Source organism: Nansenia antarctica, assembly GCF_963989245.1.
Source record: "Nansenia antarctica genome assembly, chromosome: 6".
NCBI lineage: Eukaryota > Metazoa > Chordata > Actinopteri > Argentiniformes > Microstomatidae > Nansenia > Nansenia antarctica.
In genome coordinates this window covers 53,113,146-53,137,422 of record NC_137676.1, presented here as the reverse complement: position 1 = coordinate 53,137,422, position 24,277 = coordinate 53,113,146, and the positions used below count along the sequence as shown (strand labels likewise).

The following is a 24,277-nucleotide window of genomic DNA, read 5'->3' as shown; positions in this document are numbered from 1 at the left end:
TCAATCTCAATTATTATTATTATTATTATTATATAAACTCCTCAAAAAAAGTTTGGAAACGTTATTTCAGTCGATTCTTCCTCCCCTTTAATAATACCAATTGGTATTGTATTTTATATCGTTGGAAAGCCTGATTAGTCACCTTTACAACGAGGTACAACTTGTAAGGATCATGCATTCGTGGAATGAGTAACACAGCTAAACGTGTGGGTAGCGGCCCAAAATGTTTTGCCAAAATCCCCTGCAATATTCTTCTGTTGGTATTCACTCTCGTTTTGAGCTTCAAGTGCTGGCAAGTGTATGTCAGTCACAGGTGTGTGACTGGCACCTGAATGGCACCTAGGCTAATTGACAGGAATGATATTCTGGGGCCAGTGGCGATCCCATTATCTCCAGAATCTGGGACCTAACTCCATCCTTCAGGATGACAACGCTCGCCCCCACAGAGCCAGGATCATCACAGAGCACCTCCAGCATTTGGGAGTGGAGAGGGTGGAATCAGAGGGCCACAATTTGGCGTAAGTCATTACTAAAATGAGTGTGCAACAGCGCCGCCACTCTCCCTGTGTTCAATGTCGGCATTGCAGCCGGGTGTCTCACGGTCCTCTCGACTCTCACTCACAAACAAGGAACGACACATTAAAGAAAACACATTGAATCCATTTGGCCGATGCGTCTGAACTCTATTCGTTATACTGGCGGATATACAGTGTTCTTGCTTAGTTTAAGATCTCAGATGGACTGTAAAATATGCTGTAGCTGTACATGTTATATATGCCGCAATGCATGATGGGGAAATGACTGAGCCACACCGTGGACCAGTAGTTTGTGCACCACAGTCACTTGCCCACGACCGACGTGTACAACTCATACTTACCTGGCAAGGGAGACACCATGATCAAGAAGGTGGTTCACCATGGGCGAGGCTCAGCCATTGCACATTCGGCTGTACTGACCCCATCGAATTTCTCAAATGTAGAAATCTCGATTGCATAATTTCTGGTAGTGGGGGACTGCGTTCGCGCTCTCCCCTGATAAATTGTACAAAGTAAAGATCTGGCCTGGGTTGCACCAATTTGGCGTAAGTTATTGCGAACTTCTCAAATGTAGAAATCTCGATTGCATAATTTCTGGTAGTGGGGGACTGCGTTCGCGCTCTCCCCTGATAAATTGTACAAAGTAAAGATCTGGCCTGGGTTGTGTCATGCCAAATCGTGTGCACTGGCCATCAGCGCGTCACGACCTAACGCGTCACGACCAGCTGGCACGCGTCACGACCAGCTGGTGACTGTGACGTGTCAGTCTAGTGTTTTTGAAACCTCCGTTTTGGCCGCCATTAGCGAAAAGCTTTAATGTGGCTCTACAAGTGTTAATATGTCATTTTATGAAGTTTTAATATGTTTTCAGGCGAGAAAGTAACCATATATATTCACAAAATGTATCCGGTTTATCAAAATAACCCTTATATCTATCTGATCTGACGGTTTTTTTCACAACGTTATTACTTGTCACTTTAAGCCCAGGAGGGAGTTAGCGATTAGCGATGTTTAGCGTAGCTTAGTTTAACAGAAGTATCTTCACTTTTAACATGACTTCCCGTGGTCGTAGAGGGCTGGTCGACGGCTTAAAATGACCGTGTAGACCTGTAGACCTTATCCAGCTATAGTCTTGTGTTTCTACCCCGGGCATAGCCGGTGTTATTCACGGACAAACACTCCTGTTAGAGTGGTCTGATCAGCAGATCATTTTCTCATAAAGTTGCAAACGCAACTCAGCAATTCAACTTAATTTAAAAAATGCGCGTTTCGTTCAAGATCCATTAGAGTAGGACATGTACAGTTATGATAACTACAGTCATATGTAACTTTTGGACTAGTATAGTAGTTGATATTGTAATAAAACGTGCCAATGTCAGACGATGAACAAACACACCACGAGTCCACACTGATTCAGAAAACAGAATAAACTTTATATATAAATACACAACACTTCAGGGGGATAACGTTTGCAAAAGAACTGTACAGGTTACAATCAGGTATATAATAATAGTTAGGGAGTAACATATCATTCACAAATTCAACAATAATAGAACAGATAAATACACAGATAGCCCTGCTACGTCCTCCGTGAGGGCCCGGTCCCCTGTACATAAGTCCCTGTCCAGCCCTGCTACATCCTCCGTGAGGACCACCTCTACCACATCCTGGTGGTGTGTCTGAGGTGGTGGTGGTGTGTCTGAGGTGGTGGTGGTAGTGGTGTGTCTGAGGTGGTGGTGGTGGTGTGTCTGAGGTGGTGGTGGTGTGTCTGAGGTGGTGGTGGTGTGTCTGAGGTGGTGGTGGAGGGTTGGGGTAACATCTGGGAGGTTAGGGGATAACATCTGGAGGGTTGGGGGTAACATCTGGAGGGTTGGTGGGTAACATCTGGGGGATTAGGTAACATCACACCAATCAGCTCTCCTGTTGAGGTAAGCAATAACCATCTTGTTAGTGTAAACACACAAACAAGCACAGATATGTACAGTCAAAATAACATTTTGTGAGTAAACACATTTCTAAATAATCCCTATTCAATGTGACTTACCAGTGTACTGGGTGGATGGGGATGAAAGGTAACTGTCCAGATGTAATTTTGTCCAAAACATCTTGGTGCTGTGTGAATGAATGAGCATACATTTAATGTATTAGTAATGAAACAATCAATATGAACATTTAAAAATAACAATGATGTAATTGTGGCTCATACTTGCAGTAGCCTGAGGTAGAGGTGGTCCTCACGGAGGAGGTAGAGGTGGTCCTCACGGAGGATGTGGTAGAGGTGGTCCTCTCTGAGGATGTGGTAGAGGTGGTCCTCACGGAGGATGTGGTAGAGGTGGTCCTCACGGAGGATGTAGCAGGGCTGGACAGGGACTTATGTACAGGGGAACGGGCCCTCACGGAGGACGTAGCAGGGCTATCTGTGTACAATCTGGAAAATACTTAAAAAACAACTTTACAAGCAGTACAAACAAATTCATTAGGAAACATAATATTAATTGACACACAAGACGAATGGAAAAACTTGAAACACCTCCTGCAGGATACCTGAAGCTCTGGTCGGATGGTCCTCCTGCAGATGCAGTGCACACTAACGTCCATAGTGTACACTGACTGGGCCGTGCGTGGACACCGTATGGAGCTGCGGAATGGTTTCAGGTGCTCATCCTGAAAGCAGGAAAAGAGGTGCTCACGCATATCAGACTGATCAAATTCCTTGCTTGCTGGGTCCTCACCTCTGCAGCATGTGAGACTGTTCGCAATAGCAAACAGCCCACAGTCTGAGCTGCCTCTCTGCTGCTGGACATCAGGCCACTGCAGAAGGACCTTGGGACCTGAAAAAGAGAGGAGACCTGTTATTTGAGAAATGAACTCCTCGGTCGACCCGTGACCAGCGGAGTGATAAATGTTAACAGTACCTACCTCGCAGTTGATGTTACTTACCGTAACCCAGTGATTTGAACAAACATTTAAAATCTGAACAAACCCCTGGGTTGATGCAGGCACGGAGGAGAGGAGGGAGAGGGACGTTGTGGCGTAGAGGCCTCCTACATGGGGATGTTGAGCCTGTAAAAGAGCCTGAGCATTGTCAATGGAGAGATCATTCAGCCAACAATTGGGAGTCAGAACGAAAGGCCTAAGCACCTCCAACCCGCTACGTAAAGCTGGACAGGCCCGCCCCAGCTGAACATCTGTGATGATGACATCTAGCAGCTGAGATGGTGCCTAAAAAACATAATGATGTTGGGTTAAAGGGACTGTCATGTTACAGTACTCAGCCATTGGAATTTTGATTATTTAAAATGAATGAAGCTAGGATTTTTAAGTGTACCTGAAGTGAGTCCCACTCCGGCTCAGAGTTTAGCGGTTCAGGGTCATCAGAACACACTGGCTCCGGTGGATGGGACACAGCTTTCTGAGTGGGCGGGCAGGCTCGGAATCCTTAAGTCAATCAACAAAACAATTTTAGAATGACATCTTGTGGTAAAAAAAATACAGTTTCACATTACATTAACTTTAAAATGTGAACTGTATGTTACACTTACTCGTCCGCAGAGGCTTCACTGAGGCATAGGGGGTTTTGGTTCCCAGTTGTTGGCCATCCAAGGTCTCCAACTGCACCAAATTGTTGTCCCCAACCTCAGTCACCCTGAATAAAATATGTATTAATAATGGCAAAATTGGACATCACACATCACCCTCTCATTCTGAATATTCTTAAAAGTCTAACATTTACCGGTACTTAGTTGGCCAGTCTGGGTCCATTGTGCCACCAGGTCTCCCACGTTTCCTCTCATTCTTCTTCAGGACCTCCATGCCCGGGAGGATCTCAAACCGCTTGGTTCCCTTCTTGATCCTCTTCCGGTAGCTTTCCCGCTGTTTCTCCTGGGCCTTCTCCACGTTGAGTCGCACCTTGATCGTTGAAGAAAAAGCGAAGCAGCAGAGATTGTAATTCTCTGTTGTGCAGTATAGCTCTGTATATTGCTGAGGCATTCTTATTGCTTTAGCAGTTACTTAGCATCACTCAGGTGGTTGTTCAGTATATAGTTGTGTAATATCTTTCACCTCGTCAAAGACCTCCTCATCCTTCTCAGCCCTGGCGTGGAGATAGTCTGCAGCGGTGTCTTCATCAATCTCGTCCACCTCCACAAAAGGACGGTCGCCTGTGATCTGAAATGAGAGGCAAATAGAGATACGCAATACATACATTTGCATAGAGTTAGTGTTTTATTTTTTGTTTATATTGAGAATCAATTTGCAAAACAAATTATATATTATAAGAACAATAATATCAAGAGTTGACATACCTCAGAGGACAGCCGTGGCTCCCGACCGTACATCAGGCGGTAGGGCGAGTACTTGGTGGAGGCCTGGACGCTGGTGTTATGTGCGAAAAGGATTAACTTAAGGTTGTCCTCCCACCGTTCCTGGTGCCCATCCAGAGATTTCCCGATAGCCCTCTTGAGTGTTTGATTGGTCCGCTCGTCCAGTCCGTTGGTCTGGGGATGGTAGGCAGAGGTAATCCGGTGCTTCATCCCCCACTTCTCAAACAAAATCTGGTTGACCTAAAAAAGAAAGTAAGACAGAAGTCATTAGTTTTGTCCATACAAGTATGTCCATAACTGTTACAAGATCATATGTTTTAGCAAGTACATGACCTTGTTGCAGAACTCTTTGCCCTGGTCAGTCAGGATGACCTCCGGCGCACCATGGGTGTGGAAGATGTCTATCAGGGCCTGGGATGTTGCCACTGCCGTCTTGTCCTAGCAGTGTATACACACAGGATATGGTACTATTATATTAATACTTATAATGTTAATTTTAAGATGAAAATTGGGATACATGGTGATGAACTGTTCAAGTACAATACATTCAAGTATTTTAAAAAGCATGGTCATGATCATTATATTTGAGAAAACAACACTAAACACAGATATAACACACCTGGATAGGAATGGCCTCCACCCACTTGGTGAAGAAATCTGTCGCTGTGAGGCAGTAGCGATTGCTATTCTTGGATGAGGCCTTGAACGGTCCGATGAGGTCCACACCTAGCAAGAAAAATGTGTTGGCATACTCTAACATTGGACAAGCGGAAGTAAAACATTCACACTAAAAGAGCATACTGAAAGAAAGCATGGTGGGAAACAAGTCAAACCCCAAAAAATTAATTGGGATATAAAAGTGTAGAACTCACCAATCATGTACCACGGTGAAACAGGCTTGATGCTCTTCAGCTCAGGGGCTTCAGTCTTCACCTTCTCAAACCTCTGGCAAGCCACGCAGGTACGGACCTTGAAACAATCAGTAAAGTGCAAGTTGAAATGAAATGTGAATGAATGAATATGATCTGTGTGTAAAATACAATCTTGCTACTGTTTGTAAAACATAAAAACTAACTAAAGAAATAATAGATTTGCTTGCCCAGTCTTTCACAATGCCAAACCAGAAGAAGCGCAGATTAATCTTGTTAATCATGCGCTTCACTCCGAAGTGACCGGCATGGACCTCGGTCAGCACTTTCTCCTTTTCCTCGTCTGACATGATGACCCTCCTTTGTGGCTGTCCCTTCTTGGGCCTATAATACATGAGACCATCTACAACATCAAAAGGATTAGAGAAAAGAGACCAGGACTTGTTAAATAATGTTTTTTGTTGTTGTTGTTTTTTTACAGTAGTACACTACTTTATTGCTTTATGGGTTAATTTAACAAATCTTACCCTGAAGCATGTAATTCTCAGCTGCCCTGCGGAGAGCACGCTTCTTCTCTGCAGACATATCCTCCTGGAACTGGGGTTTGGACAGATATAAGAAAATGTCACTGTGGCTAGTATAGGATGCCATATCTATTATCTGATATGTATACTAATTAGGGGTGCAACGGTTCTCGGTTTTTTTACGGACGGTACGGTTTGCGTTCCACGGCTCAATTCACTAGTGAACCGTGACGGTTTTCGGTTTTCGTTTTCGTTTTTTTTTTTTTTTTTTTTTTAACCTTTATTTTACCAGGAAGTCACATTGAGATTAAAACCTCTTTTACAAGAGAGACCTGGCCAAGACAGGGTCAAAATAGTAGCTTAAAAAAACAGTTCAGATAACAAGACAGGACATAAGACAGTGGCAACAATACAATAGACAAACAATGGTAGGGGTATTTACAAGGTGATTAAAACATTGAGAAGTCTAACCAAAGCAGGTACAGCGAGCGGTGACCACATCCTTTAATCTACGCTTTAAGATACTTATGGAAATAAGGGCCTCTAATTTAAAAGTAGTCTGTAGGTCATTTCAAGACCAAGGGCCATAATAAGACAAGCTTGCCCTTCCAACATTGTTCATGATAAGTGGCACCTTGTATTGTAGCCATCTACGAGACCTGAGACCCGAGCCACTCGGTATAGGGATGAACTTCAGGCCCAGATAATTCGGTAAGAAGCCAGAGATGATTTTAAACACAAGAGTGTACCAGTGTTGGAGCCTTCTGACAGAAAGAGATGGCCATCCAACCAGACTATACAGTGTACAGTGATGGGTCCTGAAGGCACTATTGGTGATGTATCTTAGAACCGAATGATACAGGGGGTCTAGCTTGGATAAAGTGGACAGAGAAGCAAACCTATATACTGTATCACCATAATCCAATTGTGAAAGGAAAAGGGCGGAGACAAGACATTTTCTGGAAGCCAAGGAAAAGCAAGATTTAAATCTATACAGGAAGCCCACTGTACGCTTAAGCTTTATGGCGAGAAGATAAATTTGGCCGCGTTCGTAAATTAGCTCTGAGAGCGCCGGAGCGTCCACGTGAATGCCTCGAACGCGGCCTTTGGTCAGAGGTCGAGTTGGTCTGGAACGTTTGTTTCTGAACCGAACCGTACCGAAAACCGTGACCCAAAATACCGAACCGTACCGAACCGTGGGCCAACTGAACCGTTGCACCCCTAATACTAATTGTGTATATATATATATATATATATATATTAATAGTAGTTCTAGTAGTTCTCTGTAGTAGCAGGTGTGTCGTGTAGCAGGTGTTTCGTCGTGCGGCAGCAGAGCAAAAAGGTGGAGTAAAGTGCGGAGGATTAAACACAGCGCACTAGAATGACGTCACAGTCACCACCTGGTCCTGACACGTTCTAAACGATTATTGATTGATTGACACACCACCACCACAACCTTTAGACTTGCCTAAGAGAGAAACAAATATAAAGTTATAAAAATGCAGGGCTTCATTCTTGTTGACAATGTTTACTTTGATTTTTTTTTCTTTTCTTGGATACAATGTTTACTGTAGTAAAAAAGAGTGTGTGTGTCTAGGAGTGTGTGTCTAGGACAGTGTGTGTCTAGGACAGTGTGTGTCTAGGAGTGTGTGTGACTAGGAGTGTGTGTGACTAGGACAGTGTGTGTCTAGGAGTAGAGAGTGAAACGTGGGCTTAAACACGACTAGACTAGTGTGATCATGTAGTCATATTACTGTGTTAGTAGAAATGATGCGTCTACTACTCTACACAGTGGTTAGTGAAACTGGACCAGTCCGTGTGTGTCGCGAGTATTGAACTTGAGGCTGCGTTCGTAAATTCGCTCTGAGAGCCCCGGAGCGCACACTGGGTTCAACGTCATAAAGGGACCAAGTCATTTGATTGGACAAGAGGCATCCCGTGAGTGCTGATCAGATTTCCAGAGCGTATTTACGAACGCGCCCTGGCTGTCACCCGAACACCGCGAGCTAGCGTAGTGTAGTGTAGTATAGGATGCGTAGTGTAGTGTAGTGTAGGATGGAGAGAGAGAGAGGAGAAGGCAGGGTGGGTGTAGGATGGAGAGAGAGAGAGAAGGCAGGGTAGGTGTAGGATGGAGAGAGAGAGAATAGCAGGGTAGGTGTAGGATGGAGAGAGGAGAAGGCAGGGTGGGTGTAGGATGGAGAGAGGAGAAGGCAGGGTGGGTGTAGGATGGAGAGAGAGAGAAGGCAGGGTAGGTGTAGGATGGAGAGAGAGAGAAGGCAGGGTAGGTGTAGGATGAAGAGAGGAGAAGGCAGGGTGGGTGTAGGATGGAGAGAGAGAGAAGGCAGGGTAGGTGTAGGATGGAGAGAGAGAGAAGGCAGGGTAGGTGTAGGATGGAGAGAGAGAGAAGGCAGGGTAGGTGTAGGATGGAGAGAGGAGAAGGCAGGGTGGGTGTAGGATGGAGAGAGAGAGAAGGCAGGGTGGGTGTAGGATGGAGAGAGAGAGAAGGCAGGGTGGGTGTAGGATGGAGAGAGAGAGAAGGCAGGGTAGGTGTAGGATGGAGAGAGAGAGAAGGCAGGGTGGGTGTAGGATGGAGAGAGAGAGAAGGCAGGGTAGGTGTAGGATGGAGAGAGGAGAAGGCAGGGTGGGTGTAGGATGGAGAGAGAGAGAAGGCAGGGTAGGTGTAGGATGGAGAGAGGAGAAGGCAGGGTGGGTGTAGGATGGAGAGAGAGAAGGCAGGGTAGGTGTAGGATGGAGAGAGAGAGAAGGCAGGGTAGGTGTAGGATGGAGAGAGGAGAAGGCAGGGTGGGTGTAGGATGGAGAGAGAGAGAAGGCAGGGTAGGTGTAGGATGGAGAGAGAGAGAAGGCAGGGTGGGTGTAGGATGGAGAGAGAGAGAAGGCAGGGTGGGTGTAGGATGGAGAGAGAGAAGGCAGGGTAGGTGTAGGATGGAGAGAGGAGAAGGCAGGGTGGGTGTAGGATGGAGAGAGAGAGAAGGCAGGGTAGGTGTAGGATGGAGAGAGAGAGAAGGCAGGGTAGGTGTAGGATGGAGAGAGGAGAAGGCAGGGTGGGTGTAGGATGGAGAGAGAGAGAGAAGGCAGGGTGGGTGTAGGATGGAGAGAGAGAGGAGAAGCCTCTCTATGTGTTACCTATGTCCAGTGTACTAGAACCACTCTAACAGGAGTGTTTGTCCGTGAATAACACCGGCTATGCCCGGGGTAGAAACACAAGACTATAGCTGGATAAGGTCTACAGGTCTACACGGTCATTTTAAGCCGTCGACCAGCCCTCTACGACCACGGGAAGTCATGTTAAAAGTGAAGATACTTCTGTTAAACTAAGCTAAGCTAAACATCGCTAATCGCTAACTCCCTCCTGGGCTTAAAGTGACAAGTAATAACGTTGTGAAAAACCCCGTCAGATCAGATAGATATAAGGGTTATTTTGATAAACCGGATACATTTTGTGAATATATATGGTTACTTTCTCGCCTGAAAACATATTAAAACTTCATAAAATGACATATTAACACTTGTAGAGCCAAATTAAAGCTTTTCGCTAATGGCGGCCAAAACGGAGGTTTCAAAAACACTAGACTGACGCGTCACAGTCGCCAGCTGGTCGTGACGCGTGCCAGCTGGTCGTGACGCGTTAGGTCGTGACGCGCTGATGGCCAGTGCACACGATTTGGCAGTGCACACGATTTGGCATGACAGGGCCACCAAACAAAAAGGGCCTCCAAAATTATTTTTTTTTCAAATTTTTTTTTTTTTCCAGATGGGAGTGTTACATTAGTTTTCTTAAGATAGGATAATAAATAAATCTGTTCAATGGGCATTTGCCAAAGTAGCCTACTGTTAATCAGTATTTATCCTGTATAGAATAGAATAGAATAGACTTTATTGTCGTTGTACAGTTGTCTATACAATGAAATTGTAGTGGCTCTTCCGAAGGTGCAAAAAAACTGAAAACATATTCACATATTCACAAACATATACACATATAAGATAAACATTTATGAACATGTCTTATGTCTACTGTTCAGTGTCTACTGTATGGTGTATATGAAGATGTTATGACGTTTTATCATGAAAATAATGAACAGCAAGCTAGATCCAAAACTAGGGCCGGTGGAGGAGGGCAATTGTCACATTGGACAGACTACCAAAACAGAAAAATAAAGTATCTTAACGACAGCAAAAGTGATGGATGTCAGAAATACATTACCTGGAGATTCAATAAGGTACTTTTATATGGCAGGATATGGGTTAGGGTTATATGACACCTGTAGCGAGATAGATAGATAGAGCCAAAAGTAAAAAGTCGCTGAGAGACGCAACCAGGGTCTGGCTGGTAATTGTATGACGCGCCAAACAATCCGCTGAGATGAAAAGTACGTTTTAGAGCATTTATTGAATAGAACAATCAAACTTGGCGACGTACAAAAATAATCCATAAGCGATCAAAACCAGAAAAATAACAAACAATGTGTATAGAATATGCGTATAATGCGGTCAACAAAAATACATCGCTCCCCTCTCTCTCCACTACCACCATGCAAGGTGCGCAGGTGCTTAAATTACCTTGCAATATCATCCCCCATAACCATATGACTTCTCAATACGGTGATCTAGGCAATAAACAAACAATCAAAGTAAACTCACAATAAACCCATTAGCCTGTTATACTAAATACCCCCTAAATTATATTCATACCTCCTACAACACCTCAGGCCTTTGGGTCGGGTGGTTCATGGAGGCAGACTGAAAGGACAGACATGCATTGCCTATTTCATAAATGTTCTCCATATAACGACGTCGATCATTGATCGGCAACGACACTATATAATTGTTTGCCTGACTGGCAATCGGATTTGGGCAGTCTGGGGATTTACACGGCAAATCAAATGAAGAACTACAAATCCCTGATGACAGGGAGATGACGTATGACTGCTCTGATGAATCAACCCCTAGGCTATTTCATTATTTTCTCTATATAACGACGTCGATCATTGATCGGCAACGACACTATAATATAGTTTGCCTAACTGGCCATCGGATTTGGGCTCCTAATATCTAAAAAGCACTACGGTTTTTTTATTTTATCGGATTAAAGTAGCGAAGACCAGAAATTCCCATTGACCGCCAGTCAAACTTCTCCCCTTCTATCACCCAAAAAGGGGCGTGATCATTCTGATGACAGGGAGATGACGCGCAATTGCTCTGATGAATTGTAGTTTATTGATAGCTGGCTAGTCTCGCGGTGCCAGCCGTTTCCACTTCCGCTTTGCTCTCGCTCCAAACGTCTGGAGACCTTTATCCAAAGAACGGATTCTATGTGCCGCCCGGAGCGAGCGGCAAATCTAGGACACTGATAGGCCGGACCGATGGGAAGCACCGCCCCCCCGTCCTTCTCATTGGTTCAGCGGGGCAGTTTTTTTTTTAAAAGTTAACTATTCATTTGTTACGTATTTATTTGACATCTGGGTACAAAATACAAATAGTTAATACATCATGTAGCCTATACTAAAGCCTTTAAAAATTATTCATGATAAGATCCATCATTTACATGCATTTACATGCATCATTTACATGCTCCATGTTGCATGTAATTTGTATGCTACTTGTGGTCCAGTATGTCGCAATGTGTACTAGGTGTGCTACTGTACCTGTGGTCATGTACTGTTTTTACTGTTTTTATGTAATGTGCTTTGCATGTTTTTATGTGCTTTTATTATGTCAAATGTAATTGTTGTATTGTGGCTGTCTTGGCCAGGGCTCCTTTGTAAAAGAGACGCTAGTCTTTCAGACTGTTTTTTTACTTACACACACACGAGCGCGCGCATATGCGCGAACTTCGTAAAACCGTATTATATTTTAGTGTCAGGGAAATAAATACATTTAAAAATGTCCACATCGTCACCCGCCTAAGACCCTTACCAGGGGCCTCCATAATGTTGTTTGCTTAGGGCCCCCAAAAGTCTAGGGGCTCCACTGGGTGGAATGGCCTGCCGTGAGTCCAGACCTCAACCCAATTGAACACATGTGGGATCAGCTTGCTGTACGTGCCAGAGTGACCAACACAACCATGTTGGCTGACTTGCGGCAAATCCTAGTTGAGGAATGGGATGCCGTCCCACAGCAGTGTGTGACCAGGCTGGTGACCAGCATGAGGAGGAGGCGCCAAGCTGTTGTGACTGCGTATGGACCTTCCACACGATACTGAGGTCCCTGACAGTGTAAAATTAATAAAGTGTACAAATGGCCAATATGTGTTGTTTTTTCCTTATTACTGTGGGAGAGTGCAAGGCTTTCCAACGATATAAAATACAATACCAATTGGTATTATTAATCAACCAAAATAACGTTTCCGAACTTTTTTTGAGGGGTTTATATATATATAATTATATTATTACTGTTAGAACTGTTGTCTTGTTATTGTTTGTGTCCTGCTGACCTCTAGTGGTTGTTTGACTCAACTGCAACGGGTTTTGCATGCGTGTTCTTGAAGCTTATGAATTATGGCTGATGTGTTTCCTCTATCTGTATGTTCGAACCTTTAACACTTTTAATACTGTTTTCAGCCCTGAACACCTCCAAATGGTATCCAATTGGGCTTTTTTTCTTGTTGGGCCAAATGTCCCTGTTGTCACTGAAGAAATAAACAGACTGACTGTCCTCATTGGCTGCATGGTCTCAGCACTGACACTGGTGGCATAGCAACCTCCTGCAGGGACAATGATGCCTTGTTTGGAGGCCCCCTGCTTCTTGGGCAACCAAGGACACCTCTGTCATTTAATTAATGCTCTGTAATTTAATTAATGCTCTGTAATTTACAGAGCCATTACAGGATGGAACTCATTACCCAAGCATGTTAGTAAAACTAATTCTAGATGCACTTTGAAGAAAACAATAAAAGAGCAACTTAATACAATTAACTGAATGAACAGTAGATGATTTATATCGTTTGCTGATCTGTTGTATTTTAATAGATTTTCTTTGGTTTTTAATTAATTATTTTATTTTTTATTTAAAAATATGATGCATGATGATGTTATTATGATGCATGTATGTATACAATGTTTACAATCGTCTGTATGTATATAATGTTGAGAATTTTTCAAATATGATTTTTGTTTTGGACCCCAGGAAGACTAGCTAATGTCCTAATAAACAAACAAACAAACATCTCAACATGTGGCCAGCCGGGGTTTGAACCACCGACCTTGCGATCATTAGACGCTATACCTCCCTGCGCCACAGCCGCCCCTCAAATGTTTATCAGATTTGACAGATTGACATAAGCAAATACATTTCATTAAATGTCATGCACCTCCCTATGGAGCTGACCCATCACTCTTCTACAGTAGTTCGCTAATCACTAATCATAGTTTATTAATCTAGCACAAACAAGACTGACATTTTATCAAATGCCACCTAACCCATTATCAATAAAAGCTCTAACATTGCCAATCACATGTTCATGTAAAATCAATAACCATAGAATAAATTGAACCATTGATAAATTGTGTTCAGTGTTGGGGAATAGGTTTGGTGTGTGTGTGTGTGTGTGTGTGTGTGTGTGTGTGTGTGTGTGTGTGTGTGTGTGTGTGTGTGTGTGTGTGTGTGTGTGTGTGTGGGGGGGGGGGGGCACTCAAAGTGCAATAATTAACAGCAAACGGTTTTACTACCATGAATTCCTGATTCAAGGCCAGTCCAGCAGAAGTGGGCAGGGGCTAACTCAAAGTGGGACAACAGGTCAAGATTAAAGTCCAGGTGGGATGAGATGGGGTCGTCTAAAAGCACCAGCAGTGGAGCTCACTCTCTCATATCCTCTCTGGGGTTTGCTTAACAGTCTTCCAGAGCCAACGGCCCACCGCTGTGCAGAGATGCCTGCTGTATTGGGAGCCTCCACAGTGGGGTACCTGGGAGTGAGCGTCCTGGTGGCTGTGGTGGTCTACGCTACCTACCAGCTGCTGAGTAAACACCTTCACCACTGGAGAGTAATGAAGCCCATACCGCAGCTAGACGGGACCTACCCCATCATAGGGAACGCACTGCAGTTCAAATCTAACGCAGCAGGTGAGACACGACATTCTACTTTTACTGTTTTGTTTTCATTGGACTATTTGTACTGCTAATTGTATCCTGTCTTATGTGTCTCTTATTGTCTCCCACAACTTGTCACTCGGCCAGTTGTCTCACGTGTGTCTCTTGTACTGTTGTCACTCGATTTTATCTTGACTTATCTTTGCCTATCGCCTTTTTGTCTTGTGCTGCAATGTCAGGAACCGAAGGGTAAGACTTGTACTCTCTTACACTTGTGTAATGTGACGTAGCGATAAAACTGGAGACTTGAAACTTAAAAACTTGAAAGAAAAGAAGAAAGGAGAGGGGAGGAAGGTGTGAAGACAGCTTTGTTTACCACTGATTCCTAGAGTACATTCTGATTCCTAGACAGAGTATCCGCGGTGTCTTGAAAAGTACTAAAAGTTGATAAATCAATTTTGGAAAAAGTATTAAAAAGTCTTATCACGATTTTATGAGGTCTTGAATTTTGTAGGTATTTTTCTGAATTAGATTCTGTCCAAAGAGTTTGAGTCCTAACAACTTTTAGTAAAAGTTTGTGAATTTATTCGTTTTATTAAAAAACAAAGATGAACCGGAAATTCTGTTGTATAATAGTGGTCTAGTCTATCGCAAACTAAAACTGTTATGTTAAAGGTGTCACTGATGTCAACGGTTACAGCTCGAAGTGGCGGTGAGGTCTGGAAAAATATTGACACGGTCTTTAAAAAGTCTTAGAAAGGTATTGAAATTAACCTCCAGATTCCTGTATATACCCTGCTAGAGTACATTCTGATTCCTAGAGTACATTCTGATTCCTAGAGTACATTCTGAAACATACAGCACCGTTTGAAGGATTGTGCATTAGAGACATAAACATACAGCACCATTAGAAGGATTGTGCATTAGAGACATAAACATACAGCACCATTAGAAGGATTGTGCATTAGAGACATAAACATACAGCACCATTTGAAGGATTGTGCATTAGAGACATAAACATACAGCACTGTTTGAAGGATTGTGCATTAGAGACATAAACATACAGCACCATTAGAAGGATTGTGCATTAGTGTTATTCTGTTTTGTCATCTGAAGTGCCAGTATTGTGACTCTGAGCATCTTGTTTTCAGATTTCTTCCGTCAGATCCATGACATCACTAACCAGTACCGGGACTGCCCCCTGTTCAAGCTCTGGGTTGGACCATTACCCTGCCTGGTTCTCTACCACGCAGAGACCGTCGAGGTACGCCCCTTAACACTACAACAGCCGTGCCTTTTTACCTACTAAAAGAGCCGCCTCTTTACAATGCTCAAGCTGCTAAGTGCTTTTTTTTTGTTTATTATTTATTAAGTGTTAAATCCACATTTTACTAAAACATTTTTTTTCAAATATGGTCTCTCAGTGGTTTTCATAGCAGACCAGTTGAACTGTACACAGCGCCCTACGTAAGTAATGAGACATTGATCTTGTTCGTCTTTTGGCTCTATACTCATACAACAAAATACTATGAGGTGAAAGTAGAGATTCTCAGCTTTTATTATAGGGTATTTGTGAACATATTGGTTTCATAATAATAATAATAATAATAATAATAATAACAACGTTTATTTGTATAGTGCTTTTCCTGCAAACGTTGCAGCTCAAAGTGCTTTAATCATTATATAATCATTACTAATTATTATTATTTAGTCATTTAAAGGCAATATTTAAGTCTTGACTGGTCTTGACTTGAACATATTTGCTGAGGTTGCATCCCTAATGTAAACTGGCAGTGCATTCCACAATCTGGGTGCATAAAATGAGAACGCAGCCTCACCAAATCTCTTCTTTTGTACAGAGACAACCAGCGTCAGAAGACCTGAGAGCTCTATTGGGCTGATATGCTAACAAAAGGTCTTTCAGATATTCTGGTGCTGTGCCAGTGAGAGCTTTATAAACAAGCAAAAAAAGAGATTATTTTTCATTTAGAAATGCTAACACGTTTTATACACAGACCCCCTATTTCATGGGACAATTGGCTTGACACGTTGTTCATGGTTTGTTAGATGTGGTCTGTCACATAATTAGCACGGCGTAAGAGAGCTATCAATGTCTGGTATCGATTCTAGGCTTTGCATTTGCCTTGAGGACAACGAGGTGTGAAAGGCAGTCAAGGAAGCCGTTGTCTAGTACTGGTGAGCTCAGCAATCTGCAAACACTTGGCAGGCCAAAGCAGACTTCTACAGTGTATGACCAAATAATGCTCACCATCATTAAGAAACCCCACAAAACAACTGTCCCTCTGATAAGGAACACACCACCAAGTAGGTGTGAATGAGTCGCCGCCAGCCACACTGCAGACCCTTCACTGCATGGAGCAAAGCATTCCTCAAAAGGGATGGTCAGGTGGTTGCAGTTTGTGAGAAATGATCTAAAAGCCTGCAGAGGTCTGGGAAAAAGGTCTTGAGTTGTGGACACTTAAGATGAATATTATCATGTACCAGTGCGATTGCAAGTGGACGTCATCAAAGTATTAGTAACACAACAGAGATGAAAGCCTGCTGTCTGTCAACAAGATAGTATTTACCACCCAGTCTCAGAGTCAAGATGAGCCTTATCAACACAGACTTTGGCCTGCTGCTACAGTGTAGTGGTGCAATGAGGCAAGTGCAATGCAAACAAGTGGGGCTCTATGGAACATATGCATTAGCGAGTTTCCCATCAAGACATACACTGTATTTTCTGCTGTAATGATAACAGCAATTCGTGACGTTAGAATTATAAGGTTCTATCTCCATTTCTGTTCAAAATTGAATTTCTTTACATAATCTGATCCATTAGGCCAAAACATTTTTGAGCCACTAGATGGCGGGCCCGAACATAATCAAAGGCTAGTTTAAGTAATTGATTGTTAAAAAATGTGACACGTTCTAATGCTTTGACTTTTCTTTCGAAAAATGTACACATCGCTAGTCAACTAACACAGCTTGTTTTGTGAGCCTGCTAACAATGTAAAGTAGTGTTATAGTTAACTAGATAGCAGTCCAATCCATTACGTTGCAGTATTTTGGCTTGACTAGTGAGTTTGTGTTGATGATTCTCAACAACGTTGAAACGTAGTTTCACCCTTTTCCATATTTTTGAATAATAAATGTGTGGACTGACGATGTAGCGCAGCCTAACTTATTTTAATAATTATTTAACATACTTTTGTTCTGATAATTATTCCCCCCTCCTCCCAGACAAGGTCACATTATTATTGGATTGGTTGTTTGCGTGTCGGGTGAAGTAAGCTAAACATTTAACCTGCTAGCTAGCAAGAGAAACATAATGAATGAATGAATGAATGAATGAATGAATGAATGGTCTTTATTGTCATTGATATAGTACAGGTACCAAACAACACAATTTGGGAGGGGGGGCTCCCCTGGTGCTAGGAAAGAAAACAAAAAAAAAACAAGAAGGGAAAGGAGCTGGTTTACATAAATAAAGGCTATGTACATTATCCACTATACTATACTGTACAAATAAAACACTGTGCTGTACTCTATGCTATGCTATACCTATTCTAACATTTCCTATTTCTCTGCAACCTTATGTACCCTAGGGTTGTCATATTGCACATAGTGTTATTGCACATTCATTTAAAGTGTCGCAGTTTGCAGGCTTGAAATGTACACATTTGTGCCTCAGCACTACACCTGATTTTTCAATCCAGCAGCTGCCATCAATCCGTCCAGACTGTCCAGGGCCCAGAACCTAGGTCTTTGCTGTGTTCAGGGCCTGGATGGCCCTGGGGTAGAAGCTGAGCTTCAGTCTGTTTGTCCTTGCGAACATGGTCCTGTACCGCCTGTTCGAGGGCAGCCGAGCAAAGTGTTCGTACCCAGGGTGGGATGGGTCTCTGGAGATCTTGGAGGCCTTCCTGAGGCAGCGTGTGTTGTACAGCTCTTCCAGAGAGGGGAGGGGGGCGCCGGTGATCTTCTGGGCCGTTCTCACGACTCTCTGTAGCGCATTCCTCTCTGCGGCTGTGCAGCTGGAGAACCAGTTGCAGATGCAGTAGGTGAGGATGCTCTCCACTGCGCAGCGGTAGAAGGCCACCAGTATCTCCTGTCTGGTGCGGTCTTTCCTGAGGACTCTCAGGAAGAAGAGCCGCTGTTGTGCCTTCTTGATGATGGCTGCTGTGTTGTTCTTCCAGGACAGGTCATCCTGTATGTGCACCCCCAGGAATCGGAGGGTTGAGACTCTCTCCACGCTCCCTCCGTCGATGAGCAGGGGCTGGACCTCAGATTTTTTCCTCCTGAAGTCCACGATGATTTCCTGGGTCTTTGACTGGTTCAGCAGCAGGTTGTTAACCTTGCACAGCTTGCTCAGCTGCTCTACCTCATCCCTGTACGCCGCCTCGTCCCCCCCCGAGATGCAGCCCACCACGGTGGTGTCGTCTGCAAACTTTACGATGGAGTTGCTGGGGTGGACGGGGGTGAAGTCGTAGGTGTAGAGGTTGTAGAGGATGGGGCTTAGCACGCAGCCCTGGGGGGACCCAGTGCTGAGTCTGTGGGCTGTGGAGGTGTGGGAGCCCACCCGCACCCTCTGGGGGCGGTCAGACAGGAAGTCCTTGATCCATGCACATATAGAGTGTGATAGTCCCAAGTCTAGTAGTTTGGTCACTAGCCTGTCTGGAAGGATGGTGTTGAAGGCAGAGCTGAAGTCCACAAAGAGCAGTCTCGCGTAGCTGTTTCCCCTCTCCAGGTGGGATAGAGTGGAGTGGAGAGTCGTCGCGATGGCGTCCTCTGTGGACCTGTGGGCTCTGTAGGCGAACTGGTATGGATCCAGGTTGGGCGGGAGGCGTGTGACTATGTGGGCCCGGACTAGTTTCTCGAAGCACTTCATGATGATTGGTGTGAGTGCCACCGGGCGGTAGTCGTTTAGGCAGCTCACCGTGCTTTTCTTCGGGACTGGGATGATAGTTGAGGTTTTCAGGCAGGGTGGGATGGTGGCCTGGGACAGGGACTGGTCACTCTCCAAAGTCTAAAGAGGAAAGTTGACGGTGAAAACAGGGCATTTAAAGAGAAATGGACAGCGAACTATACGTTCATCCTACCTGGTTTCATCAATGTTGTGAGACTCACATTTTACGTGCTCACAATGTTCCCTTTCTATACATGCGAGTCGTCCTTTTCGTCAATGATTGTGATAAAGACGATCGATGCATAAAAACCTTGAGAACGGCCTGCGGATTAAAGTGACGTCCATATCACCAGATATCAAGCAAATACTAACCGATGGGAGATGCTTTTTGTTTGCGCCGATTTTGTTGTCAATGTTTTTCAGAAAATTAAACAGAATTTGCTTTGTTACTGTTCATATGTGTGTTGCAGTCACATATACGTAAACATTACGTTTGAATGGTTTACTGAGCTCGTGTTATTTTTTTCAAACCACACACCGCATGTCGGCTATTTCAGCACCACGCGTTGTCCACCTACTTATGATTCACCTTGCGCTTCGCTGCCTGATTGTCTGTCCCTGTGTCATTCACTCTCAACATGGATACAAGTACAATAAGCATTATTCAGGTGGAGGTCGATTCTCTATTCGGACATTATAGGCGCTATATGTGGGACTGTCAGTCCGATATTGTAAAAAAAGAAAAAAAAGTGGATTTTCAAAATAATCTGCTGGGCCAAATATTATTGGTGATGGGCCAGCAATGGCCCACGGGTCGCCTATTGCCGACCCCTGCATTAGGTGTTTATTAATGCCTGTGTGGTGTTATTTTTAAAACGTTGACATTTTTTAGTTGGTAATTAATAAAATACAAAGGTTCCATCTCACAAAACATAATGGAATGTAAAAACGTTGACGCTCAATATCTCTGAACTACCCTAAACGGAGATAGAACCTTATCATTCTAAGCTCACGAATTGTCTGGCTGAAACTATGTATAGATGATATAATGACGTGACGGAACACCCCTGACTAACTTGAAACACCTTGTCTAGTGTTTAGCAGACAACTTATTCCAAAGCGACGACTTTTTGTCTAAGTAAGTGAATCATCTTCTCACACATCTTAAAGACAGACTTTGTCCCCAGAACGTCTTAACACACGCATGCACGCGCGCGCGCGCACACACACACACACACACACACACACACACACACACAAACACACACCCACACATAGTGGTTTGACTGTGTTGTTTAAGGACAGAGACTGTCCTCAGAACAGCTGCATACAGCATTATGCAACAGCATTATCCGGTGAGTCAGAGTTTGGCAGTGCACACCAGGTCACTGCCTCTCACTGGAGACTCTTGTATAACCCCGATAACCCTGCTACGGTCTGTTGCTTCGAAATGTCCTAATCAACAGCCACGTTTCCAGGTCCTGGTCTTTGTTGTTGACGGGATCAAACAGGCAGTATATCATATCTGACTGACCTATCCTGTGTTGTTGACAGTACTGATGAAGATAAAGCTCTGTCGACGCATTGCCTTCGATCGCTCTTCAAGAGCCGTAAACGGTCATTAACCCCAAATATTCAGAGTGAGTTAGTGTGTGTAAAAAAAAAAGTGTGTGACGGTATTTGTGTGTATTGTGGCCTGTGATAGTGTGAGGGAAAGAAAGGTGGATGAGGAGAGTGTGTGTGTGTGTGTGTGTGTGTGTCAGGTCGGGTCAGGTGTGGGGGGTGTTCTTCCACTTGAATTGAGGCTGTTTTGAGAGCAAAGGGAGGCCCTACCCAGTATTACTACTGTGTTCCTAATAAAGTGTCCAGTGAGTGTCTATATACAGTAATTATTCACTCTTTTTCAGTCCTGTCACACCAAACACAGGTACATTATCACTTTGCAATTCAGTCTTGGCTTTACCTAGACAACAATATATTTTTCCAGTGTACTACAGTTTTTCTCGGAACTTGAGACACAATGACCCAAACCTTATTTCACACCAATTCTGCAGAAATACAAAGACATTTCCTGCTTTTCACTCATTTTGCAGCTCTAAGCCACACAGTTAACAAAACACTAAACACAATTCTCTCCATTTGGCACCATCGTCCTTGATAAAATCTCTTGGGTTCACATGGAAAACACTCCAACCACCAATCACACAATCACACTCCTCATCTGGGCAAACACCTATTGCTTTTGAATGAGCGATCATAGCTTTAGCAATAAAAGGTGAGCTCTCCTGTGTTGGAGAACAATGGATGCCAACTTTGCAGAGAGAGGCAGAGCCAGAGGGGTGAGAGTCGGAGGAGGAGGAGGAGGAGGACGAGGAGCAAGAGGACAACCAAGACTAGGACCGAGGAGAGCCATTGCCTCTGATGACATTTGGGCCGCTTTGGTTGACCGCATTGATGAAGTGGGTTTCAACCTCGCAAAGAGGACGGCAACAGGGAAGGAACGTCATCGGCCAGCGCGCCATTGTTGAGGTTCCTGGCCAGTGAGGGGGGAACATCACCATGGGAACATCGCCATGGGAACATCACCATGTGAGCAGCGATAAATCACCAAGACCTCCTCCATCACCATTCAACCCTTGGCCCCTAATAGTTGCTTCGAAATGTCCCAATCAACAGCCACGTTTCGAGGTCCTGGTCTTTGTTGTCGACGGGATCAAACAGGCAGTATATCATATCTGACTGACCTATCCTGTGTTGTTGACAGTACTGATGAAGATAAAGCTCTGTCGACGCATTGCCTTCGATCGCTCTTCAAGAGCCGTAAACGGTCATTAACCCCAAATATTCAGAGTGAGTTAGTATGTGTAAAAAAAAAAAGTGTGTGACGGTATTTGTGTGTATTGTGGCCTGTGATAGTGTGAGGGAAAGAAAGGTGGATGAGGAGAGTGTGTGTGTGTGTGTGTGTGTGTGTGTGTGTGTGTGTGTGTGTGTGTGTCAGGTCGGGTCAGGTGTGGGGGGTGTTCTTCCACTTGAATTGAGGATGTTTTGAGAGCAAAGGGAGGCCCTACCCAGTATTACTACTGTGTTCCTAGTGAGTGTCTATATACAGTAATTATTCACTCTTTTTCAGTCCCGTCACACCAAACACAGGTACATTATCATTTTGCAATTCAGTCTTGGCTTTACCTAGACAACAATATCTTTTTCCAGTGTACTACAGTTTTTCTCGGAACTTGAGACACAATGACCCAAACCTTATTTCACACCAATTCTGCAGAAATACAAAGACATTTCCTGCTTTTCACTCATTTTGCAGCTCTAAGCCACACAGTTAACAAAAGACTAAACACAATTCTCTCCATTTGGCACCATCGTCCTTGATAAAATCTCTTGGGTTCACATGGAAAACTCTCCAACCACCAATCACACAATCACACTCCTCATCTGGGCAAACAGCAAACACCTATTGCTTTTGAATGAGCAATCAGAGCTTTAGAAATAAAAGGTGAGCTCTCCTGTGTTGGAGAACAATGGATGCCAACTTTGCAGAGAGAGGTCGAGCGAGAGGGGTGAGAGTCGGAGGAGGAGGAGGAGGAGGAGGAGGAGGAGCAAGAGGACAACCAAGACTAGGACCTAGGAGAGCCATTGCCTCTGATGACATTTGGGCCGCTTTGGTTGACCGCATTGATGAAGTGGGTTTCAACCTCGCAAAGAGGATGGCAACGGGGAAGGATCGTCATCGGCCAGCGCGCCATTGTTGAGGTTCCTGGCCAGTGAGGGGGGAACATCACCATGGGAACATCGCCATGGGAACATCACCATGTGAGCAGCGATAAATCACCAAGACCTCCTCCATCACCATTCAACCCTTGGCCCCTAATAGTGTCCGTCTCATCGCTTTTGTGGACATACAACACAATATCCTCACCCCAGCCCAGCAGATGGATGGCCCAGAGCAGCCCAGGTATGTTGTCATCAGCTGGGAACATACGTTTCCACCGGGCTAATTTTATTTTTCTTTCCAGTCAGAAGGAAAAAGATGTTTCTTCTATTGTTTGTTCTGTATGAAGAACATTTTACAAATCCAACTGTTTGCTGAGATGTGTACAGTATTTCCGAATAAAAAAACATTCTATTCTTGTATTTGTGTGTTTTATATTTGAGTATGAAAACATAACAGTTTATATAACAGGCTACTGTACATATGTAGTGTAACATGTGAAAATGCAAAAGGCCTACTGATAATATTATTATAGTACTGTTTTCCTCTGATCATAGTGTTTTCCATTGTGCACATCAGTGTTCAATTGGTTCTTATAAGTGTCTATTCATTTGATGGTGCGTGTGTGTGTGTCATTTGACGACAACATTTCATTTTGAGAAGACATAACATAATTTCGAATGCAGTGTTTGCAAGTGATTTGTGGAGTTTAGGGTTTTTTTGTGTTTAGAGTGAAGAGAAAATGAGCTATGCTTTCCGAAAACGTGTTAAAGCGATAGAGAAAATCTGTAACACTGTAGGATTATTTCCCCCTTAGGATATACAGTACAGGCCAAAAGTTTGGACACACCTTCTCATTCAATGCGTTTCCTTTATTTTCATGACTATTTGGTACATTGTAGATTCTCACTGAAGGCATCAAAACTATGAATGAACACATAGGAATTATGTATTTAACAATAAAGTGTGAAATAACTCTAAATATGTCTTATATTTTAGATTCCTCAAAGTAGCCACCCTTTGCTTTGTTGTTGTTAATAAAATATATAATAATAATATTACATATAATATGTGTTAATAATAATATGTTATTATATATATATTTAATATTATTATAATATATTTTATTAACAACATTTTTTAAAATTGTATTAACAACAAAAAAGCAAAGGGTGACTACTTTGAGGAATCTAAAATATAAGACATATTTAGAGTTATTTCACACTTTTTTGTTAAGTACATCATTCCACATGTGTTCATTCATAGTTTTGATGCCTTCAGTGAGAATCTACAATGTAAATAGTCATGAAAATAAAGGAAACACATTGAATGAGAAGGTGTGTCCAACAACAAAAA

At 43.5% G+C, this 24,277-nt stretch overlaps 1 protein-coding gene across 1 annotated transcript in view; it reads left to right on the top strand.

Annotated features, from left to right (window-relative positions):
• Positions 1-14,059: 14,059 nt before the first annotated feature.
• The window catches only part of LOC308159401 (cytochrome P450 4V2-like), a 22,232-nt gene continuing 12,014 nt past the window's right edge, over positions 14,060-24,277 (top strand). Inside the window, exons 1-2 of the mRNA XM_080533182.1 lie at positions 14,060-14,327; positions 15,446-15,558. Coding sequence (XP_080389308.1) covers positions 14,135-14,327; positions 15,446-15,558 — 306 coding nt within the window. The 5' untranslated portion in view covers positions 14,060-14,134. The remainder of the gene's footprint in view (positions 14,328-15,445; positions 15,559-24,277) is intronic.